The sequence below is a fragment of the Lissotriton helveticus genome, chromosome 11 (assembly GCF_964261635.1).
Source record: "Lissotriton helveticus chromosome 11, aLisHel1.1, whole genome shotgun sequence".
Lineage (NCBI taxonomy): Eukaryota > Metazoa > Chordata > Amphibia > Caudata > Salamandridae > Lissotriton > Lissotriton helveticus.
In genome coordinates, this window is record NC_136072.1 from 50,407,325 (window position 1) to 50,427,073 (window position 19,749).

The 19,749-nt window shown below is 49.0% G+C and overlaps 1 protein-coding gene across 1 annotated transcript in view; it reads right to left on the reverse strand.

Moving 5' to 3' along the window:
- Positions 1-261: 261 nt before the first annotated feature.
- The window catches only part of PDE6D (phosphodiesterase 6D), a 134,308-nt gene continuing 114,820 nt past the window's right edge, over positions 262-19,749 (reverse strand). Inside the window, exon 5 of the mRNA XM_078667436.1 lies at positions 262-2,056. Coding sequence (XP_078523562.1) covers positions 1,975-2,056 — 82 coding nt within the window. The 3' untranslated portion in view covers positions 262-1,974. The remainder of the gene's footprint in view (positions 2,057-19,749) is intronic.

Below are 19,749 nucleotides of genomic sequence, written 5' to 3' on the forward strand. Positions count from 1 at the left end.
GAAAAACCTTAGACTAGATTTTTGGGACAATTCCATTATGGAAAATGTTAATATTATTGGTCGCTCAACATTAGGTCTGCTGCAATTCAATCTGTTAAAATTAAAAAAATGTGTGCAAATGCATTCTCCTTTCCTTCCCAAAAGAAATGTCACAAAGTGAACAGTTACTTCTATGATATACCTCATAAGAAATCTACCACTTAATGGGTAGAAGACATCCGTTCAGTCGCACCACACAGAAGAAAGTATTTCCAATCATGCTTAGATTAACAAGATTTTAAATAATTTTATTAGATAAGATAATAGCATACAGACTAGATATTTTTGTTCTTATAAATGATAGGGAATGCATTGTATGCAAAGTGACAAAACAATGGAATAACAAAAGAGAAGTACATGGAGATAACTAAAACTTACAGAAACATTAACATGTAGGTGAGGGAATTGGTGTGAGTGTGTACACATGTATGAGCATCCAGGGATAGCTGGAAGATGGAGTCATGGTGTACAGGTACAAGAAGAAGGCCTCTTCCGACTTGTGGATGCAACCTCACACACATCCAGGGTAGAAGAGATAAATCATTCTCTGATCATAGGCAAATTCCTTCACTCATTTTTATTTATTAGGTAGTGGGGAAAGTACAACAGGCCTCTGTACTTATGACACATTGGAATTACTGTTGTCCAACTGGGGATTAAGACAGTCACCTCTACAGATGTCGCTGTGCTGAGCTACATTATCTCCTGGATAAATTGCAGCAAACTTTCTATTTTGGCGACACGGTTCTCTTTTCCTCCAGAGGTGGCCCACGTTTTGAATGATTGACAATATCGCTTATTGTACTGGACCGTGCTGCCAGGTGCCATGGATGCCACACAGGTATCTGTCCACTTCTTCTCTTATAGTTACCCATTCAATCTTTGGTCAAATATGCAAGCACAGACTAGAGGAGAACAAAAATTATATTTCGCCTTTCAAAATTTTTCTACTTCTTTTTTTTTTTAATGTTCATGAACCTCAGAGGCACAATGAGGGACATCAAAGTCACCGACTTAGCTTTTAAAAATTGTGCCTGCTCCCCATGCACACTTCGATTACTCAGCAAAGCGAAAGCTCTGGAAGTGTTCCTGTGAGGAGCCCTCCTCTTTCCTCACCAGACTTTGTAGACAAAGTCTGCAAATTTTAAGCCTTGCCCCACAGTGGTTCTGCAACCAGAGTACACAAGGAGATGTTAGAAGCCGGACTAAAGCCTTACTTCAGTCTTAATTTGATAATGATGGCATGCTTCCACAAGCCAGTACCTGTACTTCTTGTACCATTAGACAACAGAGTTCGCATGACGTGCACACTACTCAAACCCATTTTGTAGGTCTTCCCCGTATCACCCTGGAGATTTGGGATGCAGCGCCATAATACAAACATATAAAAATAACATAGAACTTTGTGGTAACATTTCAAGTAAACATTCTTCGAGCATGTGTTCGTTTAGAAGATGGTTGATTTTCATGATAACCCTTCATTGATCATTCATCACTGAAGTACTTTATTATTGCCACATCCCCACAGTGTGAGTGTGTTTACTAAATGTGTGCATGTGTCAGAGATGCTAGCCAGAATTAAAAGCAGGGTGCCTAACTTCAGATTAGTAAAAAGGGTTAAGCTGCTATAATTTACACAAGTCTTTGTGGGCTTGTTCCAGCCCATAGTTACAAAAAGAGCCATTTGGGTTGTTGTTTATTCTCCTCCGTTGTTCGGCCAGTGGCGGCTCCTCCCGGGGTCGTCTCTTCTCTTTTGAGTTTTTGCTGGTTGGACGAGTACTCTATATCCAATGCCAGGACTCCAGATCAGGTCTGGTAAGCTCAAAGGAAGAGTCTTTTGCTAGCGAGTCGAGGGCTTGTCTTTTTATGGAGGGAAATCTACCGCTGCAAAAATGAAAGTTGAACGAAACCGGGAAAAACAAAGTCCTTTTTCCTTCAAACATAGAAAAGTCTCACCCTGGAAGTGCTTACAAGCAAGTCGTCGTCGAAGAACTTGGTTTCTATGATAACATTACCACTATGAGAGAAAGAAAAACAAAGGGGAAACGGGTTAGTGAGTACCAACTATCAACCAGCATGGGATGGGCAAATCTAGAGTGAAGGGGTCAGAGCAGGAGGTTGGCAGACAACCACTGTCTTCAATACTTTGGAGCATTGATTAGTCAATGAGGGATGGTGCTGGTCTCCTGTTAGGGATGGACAGTCTAACCATACAGGAGCTGAGAAATCCTTGGAGTGTGAGTGGTGCACTATGCACTTTTTCCTGAGTCTGGATGACTGCATAAGTGAATGCGTGCAGGTGAGCCTGTGTAACTAATGTGCATGTGTGTAGATTGCAGGTGCAGAAGGTGTGTGGAAGGAGGAGGAGAACAACTTGCATTAACTTGAATGTGAATAATAGCATTATGACACTATCTGTACTTGAAAAAGTTCTCAGCCACGAAGACGGTAGACCTTTGTCCAAAAAGTAATCTTTACCAGTCACCTGCACTCTGACAAGCTCCCCAACTAGTAAGTTCCAGTAATCTGTTATAGCATTATCACTGGTATATTGTACAGTCCTGATAGTTGGGCCACTTTGCGGACACAAGCAGCATCCCATGCAAATATGAACAGCCTCACTGGGACATCTCTCTGCATCTCTTACCCATTTGAATAGTTTGCAGGTTGGCAAATTGAGAAACACACTGGTAGCACCCTGGAATATTTGGGAGGGTACCTTGATCTTACCAGCAGAATCATGGAAAGTAGAGTGACACATGAATATGCTGGTAGCCCCCTGGCGTACAATCACAACATCTGCCATTTCATAATAACAATTCTTTTATTTTATGGCAGATGAAGACTGATGCCCTATTAAACATTGGAACATATCTCATTTAATTATCATAGTGGGCAGCAAGGTCACTGTCGGATTAGTTAAAAACTCTTACACATATAGTTACTTGAAAAAAGGCTGGGAGTGGGAAGGAGCGGTGTTGGAGTGAAGTGAGAAATTAGATGGTAGGGGTAATGTTGAGGTCAGCTACATGTCCAACTCGTTTATTCGAATAGGGGAGAATGCTTGGAACGAAGTAGGAACATGGGACATGGTCAAGCAGGTTTTGTTCAATGTCATTGGCATGAGCCGAACCACATTAACGTAACTACATAATCACTAAACACAAAATCAAAACATGAAGTAATGCCTTCTTAAAAAGATCAGTTACAGCATCTCTCTGAAGGTCAAGTACTGTGCTTGGGTTTTCAGGGCTTGGTTGGGTATATTGCATAACTTTGGGCCTTGAATGTCCTTTGCCCTGCCACAGAGATTTTCATCCACACTTTTCATGTTGAATTGTTTGCAACCTGGACAAAAAGAGTACTGACTTAGGCACAAAGAAGTGAGCTTCTGGAGATAAAACAGGCATCCGTTTTAGAATTATAATAAAGGTCTGTACCACACACAAAGCTTTCAGAGTGCCACAGTGAGCCAGCTTACAGCTTTCAATGCATGTTTCATATGGTCTTAACTTTGAAGTTTAACACCAGTCTTGTTGCTTGGGTTTTGCATCATTTGATGCAGGTTTATTAGCTTCTCTGAAAGGTTTGTGGGGAATATGTTACAGCGATGCATGCTAGCCTGTACCAAGACCGTTGGATCTCTTGCAGTAGTGGGTAAATTTACAACTAGACAAATGGAAATTTGTTCTTTACCCATTGTGTTAACCTGGTGGAAGAACATGAATGCAGGGTTTAATATTCTAAGAGCTAGGCCACTGAACAGGGATTGTTGTGCTTACTTACACCTGCGACGCTCAGCATAAGGATCTGATTCGCGTTCTTGTTAAGGCACAAGATGCGGTCACTCATTTAAGGCTAGCTGTGACTAAGATAGCGGAAAAGGTTGGACTAATCCCCCGCTCCTTATCTAGATGAAGATTGATTTGTATTAATATATTTGGTGTTCTAATTGATCGGTTAGGTGGAGAAGGTGCACCTAAATGTTGAAAAGAAACAGGAACCTCGAGGTATAACATGAAGGGCTCTCCAAATGTAACATTTGAATAACTTCCTTCTAATCCTCAAATGTTCATGTTAACTAAAATGCAAGTTCATCCATTCCAGAGTTATCCCTTAAACATGTCCCAATTTTCATCCTTTGCCTGAAAACTGTCTGGGGGCTACGATTCCCCACATGTCATTAAAGGTTTCTGGCTACTTCGTTCAATACTATTTTTAATATGCAGGTTTGAAGCGAATTGGAAGCTGGGTAGGACCTCAGGATCAGCATTGGGTTTCTTAGGGAGCAGAGCTATTATTGCTGGTTTTATGCATACTGGGTGTGTTACGCATTTCACTTTACAAAAGTTAGATAGGTCCTGTTGACAGATTTGAGTCTTTGATTTGACTGGCTAGTTAGCATCCCGTCCCATGTTACAGTGAAGCCAGACCTACTTCCGATAGGTGTCGCCCAAAGAGAAGATAGCCAATCCTCACTGTTATTGGTTTTTTTAGTCCAGATGTTTTATTTTTGCCTCAAGAAAGTGGTGCAAGCCATACAATGCCGTTCATTTGCTCATAATGTTAGGATTCATTATTTTCCCCAAAACATGTGAAAGTTTTTTTTTTTTACAAATTATTAATGCAGTATCGCCTTTAGTTTTTCAAGAGAATTTGTCTCCCTCAAGGCTAGTCTAGTTATTAGTAAATTCTTATCCATGTGTTCCTTTTGGACGCTGCTGACCGGCTTCAGTCTCAAATTTGAATTTAGAGGCCATTTTTGTGAGGGTGCAAAGCCAGTTTAAGGAACTCTTCAGAAAAAAAGGTTTACAAAGCCTGGTCTGGGATGTATATATTGGTTGTCACAGTGGATGAATTAGGACTGAGGTTACAGTGAGCTATCACACAAAATAACTACTGTTGGGGCAAAAATCTTGGTGCATGGCCAGGCATCTCCAAATACATCCCCAGTTATCCTATTCTCCACTCTTTTTGTAAACGGTTTTATATCACGCCGAGAAGGGTTGTAAAAGATATTGATGGTGCGACCTTTGAACCAAGGTTTTGTCACTCTTTGCAGTTGCTTCCTTGTTTCGATAGCTGATTGATGGAAGTCAAGGAAATGTGTATTGGCCGAGTGAGTCTTAATCAGCATGACATTTAGAAAACAAGCATTAGAAATGCAATCGGTCTCGCATTTTTTTTTTTTGTTGGAGCTATTGCCACAGCTCAACAGCTCCCGGACAGAAATTGCCACTTTGCAGGTGCCGAACAGAGCATTGAAAGCCTAAATCTATACAAAATAAAAAGGCAGATCAGGATGACCAGGAGGAACCGCAGACGTATTGGGATGGCCAATGTAAGCAAACAATGAGTGAAATCGCCTGCGTGTGACCCAATCGGACCCAATGCACCATTAAAAACCCTGTTTTTCTATATGCCACAACAACGAACAAATGGCAATTCATGGGCATGCAAAAAGCTGATATAGGAGATAACGGCGCATGCGGGCTGCCTAGGCTCGACCTAAAAAGGCACTGCATTGGACAGTTCAACATTGCCACGAAATGTATTGTCTGTGTTGTTTAGGTACATTTCCTGAGTATCAGATTTTGGCTCTTTGGATTTGCGGCAAGGTCAACAGTGCAGAGAATAAATCACGTTCAAAAGAATGCCCTTTTGCCTCTGTATTACAATGGCATTCCCTCCCTTTTGTATAATTATTACAGCTATGGACAATATGTCCGACATTTATTGGCATGGAGTAGTTTCTGTTCTGTAACTCCAGTTCTGTAGTAGGGGTATCTCTGTTATAGTCATAATCTAGTGAATAGTCCCGCCCATGTGCGTGGACCCCGGCAATCAAAAATAATCTCTTAAGTTGTCAAAAAATTGCAGAACTGCAAAGACACTTAAGAGAAAATTTAAAGACAAATAATGCAGCCTATATCCACAGGCTACACTGTCCAGTACTTCAACTAGAAATTCCACCAAAAATCCACAAACAGCAAAGCCTGTCCAGATTTCCCTTGCTTTTACTGCAAAAACCCCTCAGAAATGATAGAGAGGAAGGCCTGGACAGACAAGCCCCATAGGCTGCCATTATGTGGCTTAAACAGGATACTGTGCCTTTAAGGAAACCTTCCAGAACCTTCTCCCAGTATCCCAGAATGCATAGCAGGTCCCACTGACTTCAGTTCTTTTTGAAGGCGTAAAAACGCCAGACCTGTAGCATTAATTACATGAACAATTCTCCACCGGGGAGGAGGGCGGGCGCTTATGACTATAACAGAGATACCCCTACTACAGAACTGGAGTTACAGAACAGAAACTACTCCTTCTGTAGTAGGGGATCTCTGTGTATAGTCATAATCTAGTGAATAGAATGGCAAGCCCATCCCCACACCAAAGAGGCGGTGGAGAAAAAACATGATGCCACTACTGTGCGAACAAATTCCGCAGCGAAGCCTGCCCAACCTGAGCGTCTGCCCTGGCATCAGAGTCCAGGCAGTAATGCTTAGCAAAGGTATGAACCGACTTCCAAGTGGCGGCCTTGCAGATTTCTGCAATCGGCACATTACGGAGCAAGGCTGTCGTGGCAGCTTTGCCCCTGGTGGAATGAGCCTTAGGCTTACCTCCTAAGGTCTTATTAGCTTTTTGGTAACACAATTGAATGCAGGACACAATCCACCTAGAAATGGACTGCTTAGAGGTAGCAAGATCCGTCCTGACCGATCCATAATTGACAAACAATTGGTCTGACCTACGAATATCTTTGGTCTTATCCAGATAAAATTTCAACACCCTCCTAACATCCAGGGAATGCAAAGAACGTTCCGCCGGAGAGGAAGGATTCTGAAAAAACGTAGGTAAAGTTATGGTCTGGTTGACATGAAAATCAGAAATAACCTTGGGAAGAAATTTAGGGTGAGTACGCATCACAACCTTAGCAGCATGAAATACAGTATAAGGTTCAGTACAACACAACGCCTGAATTTCACTCACCCTGCGGGCCGATGTAATGGCCACGAGGAACGCCGCCTTCCAGGACAGGTGCTGCAACGAAGCCTTGTGAATGGGTTCAAAAGGCTCCTTCATCAATCTGGACAGCACCACATTCAATTCCCATGAAGGCGAGGGAAGCCTGACAGGAGGGAACACCTTCTTCAATCCTTCCAGAAAGTCTTTGATCACAGGGATCTGGAAAAAAGAAGTCTGTGAAGGGCATTTCCTGTAGGCAGTCAATGCAGCAAGATGAACCCTAATGGAATGAACATTAAGGCCAGACTGCGCCAAATGTAAAAGGTAAGGAAGGATGACATCTTCCTTGCAGGTCGTAGGGTCATGGTTCCTAGACTGGCACCAGATACAAAACCTCTTCCACTTGTAAGCATATGAAGTCCTAGTGGAAGGTCTCTTAGACTCCTTCAGTATGTCCATGCAATCCGCGGGCAGATTCAGATGTCCATACTGCACTATCTCAGGAGCCATGCCGCCAAACTCAAAGACGAGAGGCTGGGGTGCAACATCCGCCCCCCGAACTTCGTGAGAAGGTCCGGCCTGCACGGCAACCGAATGTGAGGAAGGAGAGAACGGTGAAGCAGGTCCGTGAACCACCACTGCCTGGGCCACTCCGGGGCAATGAGAATCATCCGAGCCCTGGACCGGGCCAGCTTGATGAGTACCGCCGGAATCAGGGGAATGGGAGGAAAAGCGTACAGAAAGCTGTTCGACCAGCTGATCCATAGCGCATTCCCCAGCGACCCCGGCTGGTAGTACCTGGAGGCGAAGTCTCGGCATTTGCTGTTTTCGGCGGTGGCGAACAGATCTACGTCTGGAGTTCCCCACCTTGCGAAGACTTCTCCCAGCACTTCGTCGTTTATGACCCATTCGTGGTTTTCCTGAATGAGTCTGCTGAGTTCGTCCGCCTGAACATTCTGCACACCTGGCAGATGGGTAGCCGTGACCGTCAGTCCTCTGGCCAGGAGCCAGTGCCAGATCGCCTGCGCCTCCTGTGACAGAGTGCGGGATCTCGAGCCCCCCTGCTTGTTGAGGTAGTACATCGTGGTAGTGTTGTCCGTTTGCACAAGCAGGGAGCTGGTCTGGAAGGACGGAAGAAAGGCCTTCAGCGCCAAGTGAACAGCTCTGAGTTCCAGGAAGTTGATGTGATACGTGGCCTCCACTGGTGACCACGTTCCCTGAATCTGTAGAGTCCCGGAGTGCGCTCCCCATCCCAGGAGAGAAGCATCCGTCACGACAGTCTGCGTGGGAATGTCCTTGTGAAAAGGAACCCCTCTGAGGAGATTCTCCGCTGAACACCACCACTTCAGAGACTGAAGAGCATGCAGAGACAGTCGTAACCTGTCGTCCCAGGATCCTGTCCTCTGATCCCACTGGTCCTCCAAGCACTCCTGCAGCGGTCTCATGTGCAGTCGTGCGTGCGGCGTCAGGAAGATACAAGAGGCCATCGAACCCAGTAGAGAAGACACCGTCCTCACTGTTGTAGATGGAGTCGACATAAGAGCCTGAGCCTTCCGAAGGAGAGATAATCGTCGCTCTTCCGAAGGAGACACGCTTGCTGACAGCGTATCGATGGAGGCTCCCAAGTACTGTATGCATTGGACCGGAGTCGGGACCGACTTGGCCATGTTGATGTGCAACCCCAGCTTGTCCAAGAGAACGCACGTCTTCTGGAAGTGTGCTCGCGCTTCCGAGAAGGAGGATGCCTTGATCAACCAATCGTCCAGGTACGGGTAGACAAACACCTTGTTCTTCCGCAGGTGCGCCGCCACCACCGCCATGCACTTCGAGAAAGTTCTCGGCGCAGACTTCAGTCCGAATGGGAGTACTGTGTACTGATAATGATTGGTGCCGACTTGGAACCGCAGGAACTTCCTGTGTTTGCGCGCAATGGGCACATGGAAGTATGCATCCTGTAGGTCTATGGCACAGAGCCAGTCCCCTTGTTGCAACTGAGGATAAATCTGATGCAACGACAGCATGCGAAACTTTTCCCTGCGAATCCACTTGTTTGCCTGTCGCAAGTCCAGAATGGGCCTGAACTCGTTCTTGTCCTTCTTGCGAACCAGGAAGAACCAGGAGTACAGGCCTCGTCCCCTCTGGGACAGAGGCACGTCTTCTATCGCCCTTTTCCTTAACAGGGTATCGGCCTCCACCTGGAGCTCGAGCAGCTGAAACCGCGAGCTGACCGGAGGAATCGATGGAGGCGGGCTGGTGAACCGAAGACTGTATCCATTGCAAACAATATTCAGCACCCACTTGTCCTGAGTAATTTTTCTCCACTCTGCCGGAAAAAATTGGATGCTTCCCCCTACCGGAGTGGGTAACGGATCCGGGGGAAGTAAGTTCCTAGGGCCTAGACCCAGCCTGGCCCTTGGGCGTTGGAGCCGACTGCTGGCCTCCCCTGCCCCTCTGGCGTTTCTGGAACGGCTTACGGAACTGTTGTTGCTGTTGCGAATGTCCCGAAGCCTGGCCACGTCCACGGCCTTGTCCACCGGACCGCCGTTGGAATGAGCGGTACGGCTTCTTCGTCTCCTTAGGCTTCTCGAGGCCCACCGCCGTGAGCGTCTCGGCCTCCGCCTTCATGCGGGCCATCTCGTCGTCCGCATGCTGTCCAAAAAGAGACTTGCCGGAGAACGGCAGGTTGGCCACCCTCTGCTGTGCGTCCGGTTTCAGGGACGTAAGACGGAGCCAGGCGTGGCGCCTCTGGTTGACCCCATGGCAAAAACCATGAGCAGCCAACAGGGAAGAGTCCGCTGCCGCACTGATGATCTGGTTGGCCACCAGCATCCCTTCACTCAGCACTTCCTGAAAATCCTCACGCTGTTCACGAGGCAAGTGCTCCGCAAACCGCTCCAGGGAGTCCCAGAGGGAGCGGGCGTACCGACCCAGCAGAGCCGTGGCACTCGCAGCCTTCATGGAGGTGGCGGCAGTTCCACAGACCTTTCTCCCTGCCGAATCCATCCACCTGGACTCCTTATCCGGGGGAACCGTGGATGACGGAGCGGAGGCATGTTGTTTGCGTGCCGCCGTCACAATGACGGAGTCCGGAGGTGGTTCCGCTCTCAGAAAAGCCGGGTCCGAGTCCGGGGCCCGGTACTTCCTCAGCAACCTAGATGGTGCCGCCTTTGTCACCGCTGGGGTGAGGAAAAGGTCCATAGCTGGTTCCTCCAGGCCCGGTACCAGAGGAAGGAGAGGGCGAGACGAGTGTTTTTGGTGCAACGTCTCAAAGATTACGGACGTCTTCGGCGTGGGCACTGTCAGGGGAATGCCCAGCTTCGCAGCGCCCCTCAAGAGGAAATCCTGGAACGCCACCAGGTCATCAATTGGGGACCCCCTCGTATCCGGTGATCCCGACAGGGTAGGAGAACGATCCCTGGAGCCAGAGGATCCCGTGCGGGAGCGAGACTCGCGCCTCCTATGGCGGCGTCTCGACCGCGAGGACGATCTGTGCCGCGACCTGTCCCGTCTCCCAGAGCGAGAGCGAGAGCGAGAGCTGCCAGTCCGTGGCCTCCCCACCGGTTTCCGTGGTGGAGTCTTCCTCGGAGCCTCCTTGGGCGCAGGTTTCGGGGTCCCCTTAGGAGGTACAGGCAAAAACGGCAGCGAAGTGGACCTCGGAGGAGGAACTTCCGGCTGCGGTGCCGGCCCACGCGGAGGAACCGGTGGAGGCGGGTCGTCCGCTGGAAGTGGAGGCAGCGTCGGCGGGTCCTCTCGAGGCAGAGGAGGAGGAGGAGGAGTGACCGCCTTCGGACCAGGTGTATGCGTCGACCGAGGCCGAGAAGGAGTGTACACCGCAGAGTACACCGTGCCCTGTGATCCTTTAGGCAAAGAGGGCTGAGAGCCCGCCCCTTCAGCCGGAGACCGCTTCCTCTTGCGTCCCCCGCTGGAAGCAGCGTGACTCCTGGGACTAGAATCCCTCTTGCGACGCTTCGGAGAGCCTGACCGACTCCTAGACGTCGACCTCCGTCTGCTCGACGTCGAGCGTCGCTTTTCCGGCGTCAAAGGGCGTTTCCTTGACTCCGGCGTCGAACGCCGCCTCCGCGACGTCGACCTCTCCTTCCTCGGCGTCGAACGCCGATCCCTCGACGTCAAGCGCCGATCCCTCAACGTCGACCTCTTTCTTCTCGACGTCGACCTCTTTCTTCTCGACGTCGACCTCTCTCTCCTCGACGTCGCACGTCTCCTCGACGCCGAACGGTCCTTCCTCGACGATGAGCGTCGCCGACGTCGTCTGGATGTTCTCGACGTCGAGGATCCCCTCGACGTCGACCGGCGGTGTCGCCTCGACGGCGAGCGCCGATGTCTACGACGTCGGTAAGAAGCCCTCGACGTCGACGCCGAAGACGACGTCGACGGCGGCTTCGTCCGCGGTGGCTTCGACGTCGAGTCGTCCCGATGTCTCGTCCCGGAGCCCCGGGGAGAAGGGGAGCACACCGCCGTCATCCCTCTCGACGTCGTCGTCGAGGCTATCGACGTCGACGGAGACCGGGATCGCTTGCTGGGCTTCCTGCCTCTGGGGAGCCCCCCAGAGGCCTCAGCAGAGGCAGAGGGAACCTTCCCTGACTGCCCAGACCCACCTGCAGCCTGCAGGCGCCTCTCCTCAAGGCCAGACAGCCTGATCTTCGCCCTTTCCTTCAGAGTGCGAGTTGTAAACTGCTGGCAGATGACACACTCCTCAGGGACATGATCTTCAGGGAGGCAGACGATGCAGACATCATGGGGATCACCTCTGGCCTTCTTCCTCTCACATGCTGGACACTTCACAAAGAGTCCAGGCATTTTAGAGCCCTAAAACACCTGAAGCAGCACACAGAAGAGAAGAGAAAGCCAAGAAAGTAAACTGCAACACTTTTAGTATACAAAAGTGCCAAAACATGCAATAACCCCTTGAAACAAGGGAGAGCTCAATGCCAGGGTCCTGTAAGCAGGAGCCGGAAAAAAGAACTGAAGTCAGTGGGACCTGCTATGCATTCTGGGATACTGGGAGAAGGTTCTGGAAGGTTTCCTTAAAGGCACAGTATCCTGTTTAAGCCACATAATGGCAGCCTATGGGGCTTGTCTGTCCAGGCCTTCCTCTCTATCATTTCTGAGGGGTTTTTGCAGTAAAAGCAAGGGAAATCTGGACAGGCTTTGCTGTTTGTGGATTTTTGGTGGAATTTCTAGTTGAAGTACTGGACAGTGTAGCCTGTGGATATAGGCTGCATTATTTGTCTTTAAATTTTCTCTTAAGTGTCTTTGCAGTTCTGCAATTTTTTGACAACTTAAGAGATTATTTTTGATTGCCGGGGTCCACGCACATGGGCGGGACTATTCACTAGATTATGACTATACACAGAGATCCCCTACTACAGAAGCATAGTTATCCAGTATTGGTGTCTTTCATGGATTCACATGCCTGAATCATTCCCCGTCGTCGAGACGGGAGCCTCCGGTACATAAAAAAGTAATGTCCTATAGACATACATAGAGAAAATAGGCCTAAGGGCCTCCCCTTAGTAGCCTTTCTTAGTCCTTATGTAAAAAGGACCAAACTCTCCCAGTCAGCCAATCAGCTCCGACCTCCCTCTAGAACCTTCCTGGGAGGAGCCTCAGTCCCTCAGATTTTCGTACGCACCCAGCTAGGTAGGCGTAATGTTGTCAGAGAGGGATGTGAGTCCTTCCCGGGGAGGCGGGAGGGTTGCATGTGAATCCATGAAAGACACCAATACTGGATAACTGCTGTTACAGGTAAGTAACGCATTTCTTATCCAGTATTAGGGGTGTCTTTCATGGATTCACGTGCCTGAATCAGAATAGTTAGCAGTCAGATATGCACATTTGTGATGTAAATCAGTTCTGCAGTCATGTTAGACAATGTATATAACATCACATATAGTATCACAAGAGCAAGGAATGTGCATACCTGGATGGCGGGAAGTAGGAAGGCTCACCTCACTGAAAGAGATGGCGAAGCACCGCTTGACCCACTGCCATATCCTTCTGAAGTTCGATATCCAGGCAGTAGTGGCTGGAGAAAGTGTGCGGTGACTTCCAGGTCGCCGCTCTGCCAATGTCCAAGATTGGCACCCCCGCGAAGAGTGCTGCTGACGTGGACATCGTCCTGGTGGAATGTGCAGTGACCTGATCAGTCAAAGGCCGTCCGGCCTGGTCATGGCAGAATGCAATCGTTGATGAGATCCATCTTGAGATGCTTTGTTTCGTGAGGGACAGGCCCATTCTTGGTCTGCTGTATGTCACGAACAGTTGAGAAGAGTTTCTGAAAGTCTTAGACTTATCTAGGTAGAACCTGAGACATCTTTGAGATCTAAAGAATGTAGAGCCCTTCCTGCTGCGGTTGAAGGGTTCGCAAAGAAAGATTGAAGGATTATTGGCCCATTGAGATGAAAGGCTGAAGGCACCTTTGGAATGAATTTTGGGTTCGGTCTCAGCACCATGCTAGCCTTCCTGAACTGCATGTGCGGTTCCGAATGGACTAGCAGAAAAACTGCATGTGCGGTTCCTGAATGGACAGAGCTTGGAGCTCGCTCGCTCTTCTGGATAGAAAACCGCCTGTAGCCCACTGACTCTTAGTGGGGATTGTTCACGAGACATACTTTGGGTCAGCTCCGTGTACTGGTTGAACGGATGTTTCATGAGCTTGGTAAGAACCACATTGAGATGCCAGGAGGTGGCAACATCCTTACTGGCGGGAAAGATCTATATAAACGTTTCAGAACTTGCTTAAGCAACCCGCTTGACCATAGCGATGGGCTCGTTTGAATTCTTTTATAACGAGATAGCACTGTTAAATGTACTGTAATGGATAGATAAGGCAATATTTGCACCAGTGATGTGGAGAAAAGCCTATTGCTGCGGTCGACACCGCAGACACAAAGCGCTTCCCTTTCCAGGAATATGTTCATGTGCTATCCGCACTTGCTCTGGCAAGAATGTCTACAGTCCTGTGGATTATTCCGATTGTGGAACTCTGAACTCAGTCTTGTGTCAGGGGTCAGGCGACCAACCAGAGAGACTTCAGACCCTGATGTCGAACTGCATTATCGATCATAGTAGCAGAGATAGATACTGCCGCCGGTGGATCGGCGGCTACAGGGATAGGTGGTGGAGTTCTGTGAACCAATGTCGCCTCGGCCCAATTGGGGCTATTAAAATCAGAATACAAGGCTCCACCAACCGTGTCTTGAGGACAATGGGAGCATCGGGAATGGTGGAAAGGCCTACGCAAAGACATTGCGCCATGCGGTTGGAAATGCGTTCCCTAGCCAATTACGGAAGTGTGGGCATCCGGCTTTCATTCACGTCGCAATTAGATCCATTTGCGGCGTGTTTTATCTGGAGAAGATGGGGCCAATGATTTGTTGGTCCAGCTCCCTGTTACAATGGTGTCTGCCTGCTGAGCGCATAGGTGAGCCCATTGTTCGTCTTATTCTTGGTAGGCAACCTTGAAGGCCCAGGAAGACCGTCAGCAGTTCAGGCAGATTGATATGTAGTGTCTTCTCCATAGGAGACTACCTTCCGCATTTTGTGACGACGTGAGGAACCGCCGGAAGTAGGAGTGACAAGCCTTGAGACAGTTTTTGAGAGGATATTCCTCATTGTAGGACTCCGGCCATGTGAGGATTCTCTTTTATGTGGCAAGATGACCCTGTAGATTGTAACCACTGCTTCGATAGCGCCTCTTGTAGAGGTCTCGTTCGTAGTTGAGAGCGAGGAACCAGGAGGATACACTATCACTCTCTGATGGGAAAACCTTTGCTGACCGTGTGGCCAGGGTTATACCTAGGAAACTGATGTACCTAGGAAACTGATGTAGTGAGAAGGTTTCAGGACCGATTTTTCCTGATTGAGGATGAGATCCAGCATCGAAAACTGAACAGGCGTCGGGAGACCTGGACACGTCTTTTAAGGATGAAGCCTTGAGCAGGCAGTCCTTCAGATACCGAAGACTTGGTGTCCTAGTTATGTCGCTCCCAGGGAACTGTATTTCGTGAATATGTGTGGTGCAGACTTGAGCTCGAAAGGCAGAACGCGGAACCGTAAATGTCTGCCCACTACTGCAAATCGTAAGTACTTTTAGCGATTCCTGTGAAGTGGGATATGGAAGTAAACGTCCTGTTTGCTGGACCTCATGGATTACCATGCGAAACAACTGCCTCTTTTAGGAGGGTGTTGAAGTCTCTGAAGCCCAAGGTTGGTCTCCTCCTCCTATCTGTTTTCCGGATTTAAAAAGGAAGCGGGAACAAAAAAAACCTTTTCCCTTATGAGGAGGAGGTACTCTCGCTACAGCTCCTTTGAGGAGGAGGAATACTCGCTATAGCTCCTTTCTACAGCATAATCCAGACGTAGATGCAGCTGTGTATCTTGATAGCTCCGCTGCCCGTTCCATGAGAAGACAATTTCTCAGAAGATGGGTGCTTGTTTTGCTATTGTCGGCGACTGAAGGCATTGTGGTCTACTCTGGCCTGAAGAGCAGGAAGATTGGAATTGATAATTTCCTTTGAGGGAAGACCTTCTTCTTCCTCCCGTTGTACTAAAGGACTGGTTCATATACTGAAGAGTGTCCAAAGCTCTCGCATTGTCTGTTTCGTTAACTTTTCGTGCCAACAGTGACTGGCCCTCATCTGGCCCGTCCACAAACGTAGTTTGCACCTCAGGACGGAAAGGGCCCTCCTTGGATCCGCAAGACTGCAGGTCCAGCCACTTGCGGAACCCTGTCATAGCGATATTCCTCGCGCAGTCTATGGTTTAACGCCAATGCCTCGCCTCAGCGGAATCCACCCAACTTCCTCTTCGGATGAGTCTGGTAATTCCGGCTGGTATGGGGCCAGTGTGCCCACAATGTTCCATGCTAGCGTACCAAGAGCGCTAGAACGTTCACAGAGGAAAACCTGTTCGTAAGGTTGTCCACTCTTAGACCCTCCTTATCAGGAGGAGGTGACAACGGGGCCGAAGGATCCCTGGAGTTTTTCTAGGCCGCCTGTGGCACTACGGAGTCCGGCTTAGAAAGTTCCTGTTAAGCACGCCGGTGCTGTATCTGGCGCCTTATACTTCTTCTCCAACAGAGGGATCACCAGTGATACAGAGGAGGGGTACTACCGGACCCTTACCTCTTCTGACTATAGGTAATGGATAACCCGTATTGATCTTACTGCCTTCTTGTAGGGTTCTTTGAAGACGTACAAGAAGCAGGCCTGTTCTTGAGAGGTCATGGAGATCTTAAAACGTTGAGCAGCTCTCCATACCACCTTAGAAGAGATTCCAGAGTGGTGGAGTTCCTTCTTCGTCGATGAATCCGTCGACGAGGTAGCCGTCATAGACTATGCCATCGTAGACGCGCAGTCATAGATGACCATACCTCCTTAAAAGAGATGACAGACTCGGTGGATCTCCTCCTTCGTTGACGAGTTCGTCGACAAGATGTCCGTCAGAGAGTATGCCGTCGTAGACGAGCAGTCATAGATGAGGCCGTCGTAGACTACTCGTAGACAAGGCCGTCGACGCCGTCGTAGACTAGCCTTCGTAGCTGAGTCCGTCGTAGATGAGGTCATCATAGACTAGACCATCCTAGACGAGGCTATCGTAGACGAGTCCCTCGTAGACTAGGCCATCGTAGACGAGGCCCACGTAGACGAGGCCCGCGTAGACGAGGCCATCTTAGGCTAGGCCATCTTAGAGAAGGCCCTGGTCGACCAGACAGGCTGTCATAGACGATGTCTTCAATGACTATGCCGCCGTAGACGAGTCCTCGAAGATGAGCCTACGTAGATGAGGCTATCGTCGATACCGTAGACAGGGCGTCGTAGGCGAGCAGTCGACTCCTTAGACTAGCCCTTGTAGACGAGGCCGTCATGGACTAGGCCGTCGTAGACTAGGACATCGTAGACTAGGCCATCGAGCACTAGGCCTTCGTAGACGACTAGGCCATCGATCATTAGGCCTCCATAGAGTAGGCCAGTAGACTAGGACATCGTAGACTATAGATTAGGCCATTGTAGACTAGGTCCTCATAGAATAGGCACTGTAGACTAGGCCCTGTAGACGCTGTAGACAGGCTGCCGTGGACGGGCTGCCGTAGACAGGCTGTCATAGACGCGCCCACTAAAATGCGCCTTCGTAGATGAGGCCATGCGCCTTCATAGATGAGGCCATCATCGTAGATGAGGCCATCATCGAAACCGTAGACAGGCCGTAGACATGCCGATTAGTCTTCGAGATGAAGCCCTCATTGATACCGTAGACAGGCCTTCGTTCCGAGAGGCTGTCGTCGATGGTCTCGTCGTCGACGGCGATGGTCTTGACGTCGACGGTCTCGCCGTCGACTGCCTCGTCGTCGACGGTCCTCGCTGACTTCGACTGCCTGGTCGTCGACGGTCCACGCTGACGTCGACGGCCCTCGCCGTCGACTGTCCTCGCCGTCGACGGTCCTCGCCGTCGTCGGTCCTCGCCGTCGTCGGTCCTCGCCGGTCCTCGCCGTCAACGGTCCTCGCCGTCGACGGGCCTCGCCGTCGACGGTCCTCGCCGTCGACGGTCCTCGCCGTCGACGACGGTCCTCGCCGTCGTCGACGGTCCTCGCCGTCGTCGACGGTCCTCGCCGTCGTCGACGGTCCTCGCCGTCGTCGACGGTCCTCGCCGTCGTCGACGGTCCTCGCCGTCGTCGACGGTGCTCGTCGTCGTCGACGGTGCTCGTCGTCGTCGACGGTTTTGAAGTCGACGTCCATGGTGTCGTCGACGGCCTCGTCGTCGACGTCGATGTCCTCGTCGACGACGCTCCAATCGTCGACGGTGTCGCCGTCGACGTCTATGGTCTCGTCGTCGACGTCATCGTCGACGCTGTCGTCGTTGTCGACGCTCACATTGCAATGATGATGGTTTTGACGTCGATGGCTGCTTAGGCTGTACCTCAGGAGGTATAGACGACGCCTTTCTGAACGATCCTATGACCAGAGGAGGGGATATAGACGGCTCATACGTCGTCTATGTTGTCCGATAATTCTCCAAAGCAAGTCCTTTACTCTCCTTTCCCACAGAGTGGGGAGATCCTTGAAGGACTGCGCCCGGAAGACCCTTGAGCGGTCTTTTTTGGGGCCTTCTCAGGATGGTACCCTGAGGAATGAGTCTGAGGAGATTCTCTATTGAGGTCTCCTGGACTTTGAGGGCAACACCTCATCGCAGTAACTGGAGAAATAAATAACCTCCTTTCTGGCCTTAACCATATTAACAGCCTCTGTTCACGACCCTTCAAAAGTCACTTGAAAAAGCAACATACCTTGTAGCCTTTGGTCTGTGAGTGTGAGGAACCGAGCAGAGCCACCTCTTGGAACAAGAAGTGCAGGCTCCAAACAGAATTCTTCCGTTCTTTCCCTTGTTAAACCTTCTTTAAAGAAAGTATTTGAAGATACAGAATGTATTTGAAGATAATCCATAGTAGAAAAGCCAAATTAAGTGAAAAAAACACAGAATCTGAGCAGAGCTCAGAGGAGACTCCCTTAGCACAACGTGCGGTAGAAAATCTGAGGGACTGAGGCTCCTCCCAGGAAGGTTCTAGAGGGAGGTCGGAGCTGATTGGCTGACTGGGAGAGTTTGGTCCTTTTTACATAAGGACTAAGAAAGGCTACTAAGGGGAGGCCCTTAGGCCTATTTTCTCTATGTATGTCTATAGGACATTACTTTTTTATGTACCGGAGGCTCCCGTCTCGACGACGGGGAATGATTCAGGCATGTGAATCCATGAAAGACACCCCTAATACTGGATAAGGAAAGGTTTCATACCTGTAGTCCTAGTTCTGCATCGTAAGTATCTTCACTGATAGTCATAAACGCTGAATAGAGTAGCTAGCTACAGATAAATTAATTCCATGACTGTCAGTCAGATTATAAGAAAGGGAGACCGATTTACAATGCAGGGTACAATGTATAATTATGGTCCATTTCAGGAAAAGCAAAATCTATCAATCATTTAAACAAGTTTCTAAGTGTTTCTTTACTGAGCCTTGTTTCAACTCAGTATCTCCATCAAGACAATAGTGCCTTCTAAAGATATGCATTGACCTCCAAGTGGCTGCTTTGCAGAAAGCTTGAATCAGGACATACCTGATCCACTCTGTGGTTGCTGCTTTACCCATTTTTGAGTGAGCCCTAGGTTCACCTGGGAGAGATTTGTTGGAAATCTGGTAACAAAGAAATAATGAAATTATTCATCTCGCTATGGTTTGTTTCGAAGCAGCTAAACCTTGTCGAAAAGAGCCATCGTTTACAAAGAGTTAGTGAGATTGCCTTACATCCTTTGAGTTGTCTAAGTAAAAAGACCTCTTATTATCTAGAGAATGTAGGTTCTGTTTCTGCTGCTGTAGAGCGGTTAGGAACAAAAGTAGGTGAGACGACGGTGGGGACAGTTGGAGGTGGAAGCGTGTAGCTGATACCAGGGTTTGAGCTATGGAATAAAGGAGTCAAAACAACTTCACTGCGTGTGGTTTCCTGACTTAACAGTAACATTCAGACCAAATCTTGGGTTGAAGGAGGAAAAGAGCAGAGCGTGTACTGCACCCGGGTTAGGGTGCGTGAACGTATTTGATACAAGCCTAGCAGTTCAAATTGATAGTGAAGTAAGGTCTATGTTCTGCCTTAGATAATGAGAAAAGATTCATTACTTGGACTTTGGATGGTGGAATAAGGGCAGATATTTGACATTTGTTTGGTGAACCATTTGAT